This window comes from Pantherophis guttatus, chromosome 1, assembly GCF_059756535.1.
Source record: "Pantherophis guttatus breed Tessera chromosome 1, ASM5975653v1, whole genome shotgun sequence".
Lineage (NCBI taxonomy): Eukaryota > Metazoa > Chordata > Lepidosauria > Squamata > Colubridae > Pantherophis > Pantherophis guttatus.
Genome location: NC_142063.1, coordinates 201664495 through 201674971, shown reverse-complemented (window position 1 = coordinate 201674971; position 10477 = coordinate 201664495). Strand labels below are relative to the sequence as shown.

Genomic DNA, 10477 nt, shown 5'->3' with positions numbered 1-10477 from the left:
CTAAAATTCTTTTTTTGCCATCACATTTTCATGCCGTTTGGGCATTTCATCAGTAATTAATATCACAGCTCTTGAATTAAGAGAAATGAGTTGTTCTACTCGTTTTCGGTTAACCTCCCTAAGGTAGGGCTTAACATACAAAAAAACATATTCTGGCACACAAATAAAGTACTTTAGTGGGCTAAAAGAGTGTTACGTGCTTATTGGGTGGCGAATGATTTACAGCTTGTTCATACAATGTTTTACCATTTAAAAACACATACAACATTTTTCCGAGAATGAAATATCTGAGATGCATGTGTGTGAAACAACATTTTATTAATATTCTACTAAAGAATGTATTCCCATTTGTAAATTTTATAAAGTACCAATTTCAGCACATTCACTTTTATTTAGGCCAAGAATTCTGTTAATATTTTTCTTAGTGACAATGTATTTAAGATGAACATTAAAAAAAAAAAAAAAGAGGGTACACGTAGTCATCTAGTTGCAAAATTATGCTTCCAGTCATTCCGAAGGCTTGAATAAAAGTATGAGAGAAATGGATGATATCATCACTGCCCTTCAAAGAAATTTTGAGAAACTGCATTAATTGGATTTTGGAAATGAAAATCTCAACAGCTGCAGTTTCAAAGGGGAGAAATACATATATTATTTTGTTCTTTGGTTAATTTATGTTTCTGCATCATGTAACTAAGAAAAAGAGTTAGAAATCTGGATAAGGAAATGCAACATGGTTCTTTATGTCACATTAGAGCTTAGATTGTTCCCAGTGTTACGAATCCTTACATTTATGCCCAAGATACAAAAAGGCAGTTTTTAAAAAATATTTTCTATGAAAATCAGAATCTATCCAGCAATATAGAATGGTGCCCAACTTCAAGGTTTGTTCATTATTATTTAAACACATTTCCAGCTCTGTATCAGCTCATCATTTCTGTACTGCTTGATTCTGATACACCCTCACAACGCAAGGTTTCAGACATATCTCTGCGGAAGATGGACATATTCTGGGTGAACCTGTAATCAAAGAGTAACATGTAAAATATCTTTCCTGTGAAATAGTTTAGAATAATATAATCTGATCCCTCAAACAAAAAGTGACAGAATTCCAAAAACAAAGATACAGATGTCTTTTTGGCCATCTATTATAAAATGATCAGAAATTACCAGTTACTGACACTGGCACACCATTTTTTCACACCAGCCATAGCCATCTCATTGTTTCCGGAACACCCTTAGCATCATGGTTTGAGTTATATTTTTTGTTTTAATAGGGTTTTATTATTTTTTTAAAAAAATAATATATATGTTATTTATATTTTTATTCTACCACCCAGGACAAGGTCTCAGGATATCTCACAAAATAAAAGCACAGCATAAAGCAGAATTTTCTGGTGATACAATAAGATTGAAACATTTTCTTTCTGTTCCTCAGACTGAGAGAATTGAAAAGGGTTATGAGAGAATGTGCTTTCTTGGGTATATGCTTATCTTTGCTGACGCCTAGATTCAAATACATTTTCCCTCCATAACTAAAAACTAGACTCTGGTGCCATCAACCCTCTATTACACCGTTGGAAAGAAATTTTCAGCTATTTAATGTTAGTGCCGCTTTCCAGGCAATCACTGTATCACTTCTATGGCAGGAGTGGATACTTAGATGGTCTCCAGATGTTTTGAGCTACCACTTTCATATGTTTGAGGTACTATGGTCAATGGCCAGAGATTATTCAGATGTTCACCTGGAAGGCTCTGGATTGGGGGAATTTAACTTCGAAAGACAATGAAATATTTTAGCAAAGTAACATTGCTTGTCAAAAAAAAGAGCTACTTCTGGATGATCACTCATCTTATAAGCGACTTCTTACATTACCTGCTGAGTGCCAATGCGGTTAATCTTTCCGATGTTATCACTTGCATTAAAATGTTATGAGAACAACAAAAATAGGTCATATAACTTCTGGGAAGCTGCTTTACAGAAAAGTGTTAAGGACTCAGAATAATAATAATAAATATGTAATATGAAAGAATGAGAAATCACATGGGGTTTACTTTTTAAAAATGTAATATTTTCCCCATTTGCATGTCCTGTAGAATAAAAGGAGATGTCCATATTCTGAATCAAGTCTCTAGGTAAAATGACTGGACCAATGAAATAAGATACTGATAGAGATCTTACAGGTGGATGAATAATGGAATTGGGAAATTGGAAAAGCCACTTATTTTAAATAATTGCATCCCTTTAGAAAGGAAAGGTATATAGTTTCGGGGTGCTACTGGAGGTTCTAAGATAAGTTGCCGTGGCTAACTTGCCACAGAATAATTTGACAAAGGACAATTCAATGTTGTATTAGTAGTTTCATTCAGTTTTATTATCGGTGACCACATTTTCATTAAAATTATTGTAACTCTTGTTATTTCTGGATTGATTTTCTTTATTTTTTTATTATTGGCCATGGTTCTGTTGAAATTATTGGCTGGCCCTGCAGTGGCAGCTTGAATGGCCTGACTAAAGTTGTGCTCGCTGGTGAATGTTGGTGCGGGGACCTCGGCTGTAGTGCTGCTCCAACCAGCCAGCCCAAGCCCATGCTGGGCTGGCTGCTCCGTCCCCACCGGTGGCTGGGTGATGCTGCACGTGGGGCATTGAGTGGCTGTCAGCCACATGGTTCTTTGCCGGTGGCCAACCCGGAGAGGAAGCACACGGCCTCAGGTCTGTACTCAGGGAAGCAAGGGGGAGTGGCGTGACAGCGGCTTCCCTGCTCAGCCCCAAAAAGTGATGCATGGTGCCTGCACCAGTGTCTCGAGAGAAGCAGAGAAGATCACTGCTTGCAAGCAGACAGGCAGCGGTAGCAAGCATACGCCACACTGTGGGAAAAATGAGAGGCCCTGCTGTCCCGCAGAGCCTGCCGCTGCTTGAAGGGGGGGGGCACGAGAACGGCGAGAGTCAGGGAGTAGGTGAGGTGGAGCTGGCTGACTCAGGGCTGCTCAGAAGCCACCCCTGATGCAGCCAGAAGTTTGGGTGCCTCGGCTTCAGATTGCTCCCTCCCTCCCTCACACAAACACACACACACACAAAAACAGAGGTTGGAAACTTCTTTTGCTCTCTCTCTCTCTTTCCAAGCGCCCCATGCACAGCCCATTTGAGTAAAGGGCACGCACAGCTGGGCGCACTTGGCTGCAGGAGGAGGCCCGGGTGAAGGCGGCCTTTTTTGCAGTATCCCCTTACCTTCTTTCGATTGCCCTGCAAGGGGGGGCCTCTGCCTTTGCAGAAATGGGGCGGGCGGTTTGTGCGAAGGATTGGCGGGGGGGGATGTGCGGCCCTCCAGGATGGAGAGTGGGGCAAGAGAAGGCTCGGGCAGTCAAGCCAGAGAGAAACTCAAAGTGTTGGGGACTTCAGAAGGGCAGAATGTGCTTCAGAATGTGCAGCTCCTGGCTCTAACAGTGAGTGACGTGAAGTTGGCCACGCCCACCTAGTCACACGACCACCAAGCCACGCCCACAGAACCGGTAGGGAAAATTTTTGGATTTCACCACTTCGCCAGATGCACTGCGGGCCAGTAAGCTGTTTCCAGGGCAGCACTGCGGGCCAGACCTAAACAGATTCGGCCAGCGGGCCTTGAGTTTGACACTCCTGCTCTTGAGGAAATATTTCCCAGTTGTCCATGAAGCTCTCTGGAAATGCTTTCTCAGGCTAACCGACATCACAGCACTTCTTCTGTGGAAGAAAGGTGAAATCCTCCTCCCCCAAACCGCAAGACAGTGCCTTAAGCTTTCCAAGAAAATGCAGAATATAAATGCAATAAGTAATAAAACATATCTGAATTTATAGCTTTTAACGTATGTTGTATAACCCCCCAAAATGAAAGTTAATGCATGTTAAATTTTATCATTTTACCTTTAGATATTTGTTTGGCTCACCTGTCTCTGTTTTTTACCAGCAGGTTTTGCTCGACTCCTTCCATTAGGTTTCTAAAGCACTGATGAAGGAACTCTTGCTTTTCAGAAGGCTGGCTGTTTATCAAACTTGCCCTTAATTCACTGAAGTACTGACAAGACAATGGGCAAAATAATACAATAAAAATGACTGAATTTAGCAGATCAGTGATTGTCAAACCCTGACTACAAAGCAGTTCAGTTTGGGGAGAATGATTGCCTAATTTCCACTGCCTTTCAAGACAATACTGTTCTATGGCAGGAAAGATGTCTCAAGATGATTTAATCCAACTTACAGCACTGGGACATTCACATAGATATTTTTCACCTATTAAGCCACATTAAAACAACAGCTTGAGAAAATATGTAGGTCCCTTGTATCTCAGTGCCAACAGGGCAAAAAGGACAAGATTAATGCAGCACAGTCCAGAAAGTGCTAGTTGCATTTAAGTCATACAAAAATCGAAAGATACCAAGTCAGAGGCAGAATTTTAAAAGATGGTTTATGTTACACATTAAATAATAGGAATAGCAGAAGCATTCTTTTTATTTGGTATGTATTTATATCTAAGCACATATAAGATCTACTTATTCCTCATACAACCTCCCTCTGCAGTAGCTTGAGTTAAGAAGGAATGGTTCAAAGGCAGATTCAGCACCCGAATCTCCTCTGTACCAGCCCAATAATAAAACCAGGAGTGCCCACTCCAGGGCTGTGGCCTGGTATCGAGCTGCGGCTTGTTGGAAATGGAGTGTAAAGCTCCATTTGTGCAAGTGACAAGTGAAACCATCCACTTCCTCCCCCCTCCCCCCGCTCAGATCTGCAGAACTGGAAAGGTTGGGGAGCGCTTCACTATGGCACACAGCTACATAGGAACTTTTAGCACTTCTGTTATTTCATTTTATCCCCTGGCATTAGTGACTTCTTGTAATTGTACTTAGTTTAAAAAGAAGAGCAAACATTTACTAATCTGAATCCAGAAATAATATCCTAGAATATTTCTAGATTAGAAATTTTGAAAATTAGTACATGTGCTGTAATAGCAGTAATAACAATTCCGAAAACCAAGCACATCATCAACATGGTGTGCTCCAGTTGAACATAAATTTCCATAATCTAAAGTCAGCAATGTAAATGGAAAAGTTCATTATATAATCTATTGCAGAGTTTCCCCCTGTCACTGCACATTTTCCAGAAGGAAATCAAGCAATGTACTTTCACAAAAATGCCACTGGCTTGAGAAAGACGTATTTCCAAATAGCATCTAATTTTGCAACGAAACTGAAATAAACTGGCTCCAATTACCATACGGCTGGGTTTTTAAGGAATCATAGCAGTGAATGTTACAAGCATGTAGCATATTTGTTGCTGGTTGTCACCCATATCTTCAATAAATAGATTTCTTAAAATCCTCTGTCCCCGCACTGCATTCTTAAGCCAGGCAAACTCAGAATCTGCTCAGGATTTGTAGATAAATAATGCCCTACAGATACATTTTACAACGAACTTGCTCGATGATCATTAGAATGCAATATTGTTCCAGAAGAAGGAAAACTGTGCTAGTCTCATATTTCTTACTATTCATGATTGCACAGCTATATTTCCTTGTGAAATATTTAATTCCTTCTTACACTAAAGCTGCTAAAATCAAAACCACATAATTAATATAGAGCCAGGCTAATATTTAATACTATAAATCAGAGACATTGGCTAAACAAAAGTGTTGCCAAGAACAAGATTGGGAATGCATAAGACTACTTATTTCCACCTTTTATAATGATGCAGTGACTCAGGGCAGATAGAAAATGATTAGTTTTCCTCCCAAAGTAGGAAATATTGCTTCCATCTGTAAAGGATAATATTGTGATGTCATAAACTTTTTCTAAACACTGAATTTGCCCTTATTCCCTCTCAATCATTTTAAAAGAACTGCTTCTCGTATGGAGCTTGGATTTAAATCACAATAATACACCAAGAAGATGAATGACAGTGCTATTGGATATGGTTAAAATTGGATCCTTCAGCACAGGTGAATGATGAGACGGCGCTTCTATACTTGATATATTTTCTTCTTCTATTAGTTTCCTACCAGAGCTGGGATTTCAGTTTGAATTTTAATGTATGCGGCTGCTGCTAATCTTAGTGTCTTATATTTTCCCAGCACCATCTTATTGTATAGACAATTCATTCTCCAAAGCAGTAATGCACTGCCACTTGTGACTGCCCAAGAGATAAATAGATTTGGAATAAAGTCAGAACTTGCATTGAAGTATGGAGAACACTCCAGGTCAATATCATCAGAAACAATCCCTTAGCATCCACTGCAAGCTTGTACATGTACAGAATAGCTGATATTGTATTGTACTGTACTGAAAGAAACAGGTCTCTTTCTGGTATCCAACTTCGGCTTGAAGTCCAGACGCCAAGTGCAACCCTCGCAAAACTCAATGATATGAAAAATACTGGAGCCATCAAGACTGAGTATCAATGGCTAAAAAACCCCAAACGTTTTAATGGTCACTTGGAAACTTCAGAATTTTTGTTGGGAACTGTTTTCTTTGAGAGGCTCAGGTGCGGGGAGTTGACTGAATACAGGAGAGGATGCTAAAACATTTTGAAAAACACTCATTATATAGGAGAGTCTGAACTATCCCCAGGACAGTAACAAAATGAACTGTACCAAAGGTTTGGGATAAATACCTATCAACATCAAAATATTAAAACAGGTTTATGCATACACTGGGTATACAGTGAGCCTGCTTGCTCCATAAAAATAAAGAAAAGGACACTTATTTGCAAAGCAGAAGAGTAAATGAAGAGGCTGCTCTGAGTATGTGAGATCATCTGCAATCTTACGGAACTACTCAACAATCAATATGAAACATTTAAGAGAAAATATTGTGCAATACTGATCAACTATAGCATAGTCACATTAGATCACAATTCCATAACAGAATACTATATGAAAGTATGGGCTGATAGCCAAGTTGCTACTTTACAGGATAATATCAAATTACAAATGATAATTTCTTAAGAAAAATATGCTTTCAATCCTTGATTGAAGATCAAACTTTCCAGCCAGGTCATAATAAATTCAAATTGCTGCTAACCAATCATCTATAGTTCCTCTTTTAATTCTTGCTTATCACGAGTAATTGATTTGTATTATTGGATTTTCCTTCTATCACTGCGGAAGAACAAGACTGTTCTGAGATGCAACATACAACATCTCAGCTTTAGGATTTCTCAAAGGAATTGCTGATTGCCCTCCTCTGTTCTATATAATAACAGGCACTAGGTTGAACCCATCTCAGTTAGAACCTACTTTGACCTCCACTCAGATTTAGGATTGAAACTTTCCAATGGATGATCTTTTACTGAAGATGAATGAGGATGTGCAATCTCCCAGCAGCTCTTAATATAATGGAAATTTTGGTGAGCTACCACAACAATAAAATAATAGAAATAACAGCTATAAAATGCAGACAATGTCTTGTGATGTTCTGTATATGTGGAAATAAATGCTCATAAACCAAGTATCATGATGCTCATCTTAGACAAATCATGTATGTTTCTTTCATATTCAAGGAAGGCAATGGATTCAACAGCTTTTGCAATCAGAACAGGACATCATGAGTTCAAGTTTACACTTTTTGAGCATTTCCATTCAGATGCCTTTAAAAGGGGATACGGAATTCAGTTTTTTTTTTTTTTAGCAGAATCCAGTGCTAAGTCTACAAGCAGACTTGTGCTATTTGTAGCTATGGGATACTTACTTTTCCATTGAGGAGTATGAGACCCAAGAGTGGTCTTGATACAGACCACTGATTTCTACAATCCTCAAAAATTATAGTGTTCATAAGGATGGACATCATCTGAAAGAAAGAAAGAATTTTCTTCAGGAAAAAGTATATGTTGAAATATTTAATATGCTCATTATACATCTTTGACTACAGTGCTGGAATTTTTATTTAGTATGAGGCTTAAAAAAAACAGACAGGAAAGCTCTTCTGGAATATACAAAGTGTTAAAGAGAGAATTCATAGATGAGGAATTGTAAAAAAACTATTATTCCTAAATCAGTCAGTAATCACTTTCTGTTACCCTTAAGATAAATATTTGCACAGCCTATTAGGAGATACCGGATCAATTCTGGGCAGGATGCAGTTAAAGATTTTGAAGGTACTTTTATCATTGTCCATAATTTGCTTTGAAATTTTAAACACCTACCTCCGAAACAGTACAAAATAAACAAGCAAAGATGGCAGAACACTCACATTGACAGCACAGTACCCTTAGCACAAACAGTAGATAATGCTTAATCAGGTTTAGAGTATTACACTTATAAAATCTGTCCATTAAGCTGTAACATACTACTGTTATAAATAAAGCATCCAACCCAATATCAAACACAAAGAAAATGGGGAAAAATCTTAAATTATTTTTCCAAGGCCAAGAAGTAACAGTGAACTGAGTCCCTAGAGAATTAACCACACACTGCAAGCCAGACTGTAATAACTGCCCAAGAATAAGTCAAACAACATGTTTCACTAAATGAAAAGAGATATTCGGAGCCCTGCAAATCACTCAGAACAAGGAAATTATCAAAGATTACTTGAAACTTCAGCACAAAAAGTACACTGTAGAATAAAAGCAAGGCTTCACTTTATTGCTGCCAGTACATGTGGAGAGCAAGCCCATAGCTTTTGTAAAAAAGCGATACAATGGATCGTGTATGAAATATGCTAAAATGCCTTTTCTCTCTATACATATCCCAATATTAAAATAATTTTAATAATTTGTCTATGGGAAAATAAAGACATTTGTACATTTTGATATTAAATCTACCGCAAAAGTTCAGATAAAAAAAAAAAAAACTACTTCTTGCTTTTATTTGTATATGAATGCTCTGGCATTCCATCTATTAATTCATCCATTGTGGTGATTTACCTGAAAAAACAACAACCTTGGGAACATCTCTGGCTAATTTCTATCACAATATCTTTAAATAGGATATTTCCCCCCAGCAATAATTTGTTTAAATCAGCTCCTTATTTGGGGACGTAGACTTAATGGTCTCAGATTCTGGCTACATATAGGATATCTTTAGCTTGTTGGACTTCAACATGCTTAGGACCAGTGGTAGGTTGCCCCAGGTTCACGCCGGTTCTATAGAACCAGTAGTAAAACCGGTGGGAGGCTCCGCCCACCGACCCCGACGTCATCAGAACGCTTCTGCGCATTCACAAAAGAGCGCGTGGCCCCATTGCGAACCGGTAGTAAAGGTAAGTAGAACCCACCCTGCTTAGGATATTTGGCAAAAGGCCTCGTAGATTGTAGATTCTAGGGAAAGTCATTCCATTTTAGCTGTGGTGGAAAATCTGAAAAAGGAGAATAAGCTGTTGGGGGTAGGTGGGGGGGAGAGAGAAAATGATGAAATGATGGTTCTCCTTTCTCTCTGACTGGTGGCAGTCTGTGTTGACGGGGGGCAGAGGTCGACCCCGAGGCCCCTTGTATGTGGGGTGCCACAAGGATCGGTCCTCTCGCCCCTTCTGTTCAACATTTATATGAAACCGCTGGGCAAGATCATCTGTGGTTTCGGGGGGAAGTACCATCAGTACGCTGATGACACTCAGCTGTACATCTCCACCCTGGATCACCCCAATGATGCCCTTGAAGTGATGTCCCGGTGCCTGGAGGCTGTGCGGATATGGATGGGGAGAAACAGATTCAGACTCAACCCATCCAAGACCGAGTGGCTGTGGTTTCCGACATCCCAATATAGTCAGTTGGTGCCATCACTGACTATTGGGGGGGAGTCGTTGGGCCCCACAGATAAGGCTCGCAACTTGGGTGTCCTCCTGGACTCACAGCTGTCTTTGGAAGAGCATTTGACAGCTGTGGCCGGGAGGACTTTTTATCAGGTCCGCCTGATTCACCAGTTGCGTTCCTTTCTGGATCGGGACTCGTTACGTACGGTCACTCATGCCCTCATCACCTCACACCTGGACTACTGTAATGCCCTCTACATGGGGCTCCCCTTGAGGAGCACCCGGAGGCTCCAGCTGGTCCAGAATGCAGCTGTGCGGTTGGTTATGGGAGCGACGTGGCGCTCCCATGTGACTCCCCTCCTGCGTGAGCTGCATTGGCTCCCGGTGGTCTTCCGGTGCGCTTCAAGGTTTTGGTCACCACCTTTAGAGCGTTCCATGGCTTAGGACCAGGGTACTTACGAGACCGCCTTCTGCCACCAGTAGCCTCTCACCAACCAGTACGCTCCCATAGAGAGGGGCTCCTCAGGGTGCCGTCGGCCAAACAGTGTCGACTGGCGGCCCCCAGGGGGAGAGCCTTCTCTGTGGGGGCACCTGCCATCTGGAATGAGCCCCCCCCCGGAGATACAGAGGATCCCAGATTTATGCACGTTCTGCCGCACCCTCAAAACATTCTTATTCCAACAGGCTGGTCTGGCTTGACTCTCACTTTTAATTTGCTTTTAAGTTTTATACAAATTGGGTGTTTTTAAATTTGTTTTTTGGGCCAAAA

At 40.3% G+C, this 10477-nt stretch overlaps 1 protein-coding gene across 2 annotated transcripts in view; it reads right to left on the bottom strand.

Moving 5' to 3' along the window:
* Positions 1 to 299: 299 nt before the first annotated feature.
* RANBP17 (RAN binding protein 17) overlaps positions 300 to 10477 on the bottom strand; it is a 198653-nt gene continuing 188475 nt past the window's right edge. For both annotated transcript variants that reach the window (XM_034432307.3, XM_034432308.3), the window contains exons 26-28: positions 7714 to 7812; positions 3922 to 4049; positions 300 to 1020 (exon numbers count right to left, since the gene is read on the bottom strand). In XM_034432307.3, coding sequence (XP_034288198.2) covers positions 924 to 1020; positions 3922 to 4049; positions 7714 to 7812 — 324 coding nt within the window. In that variant the 3' untranslated portion in view covers positions 300 to 923. The remainder of the gene's footprint in view (positions 1021 to 3921; positions 4050 to 7713; positions 7813 to 10477) is intronic.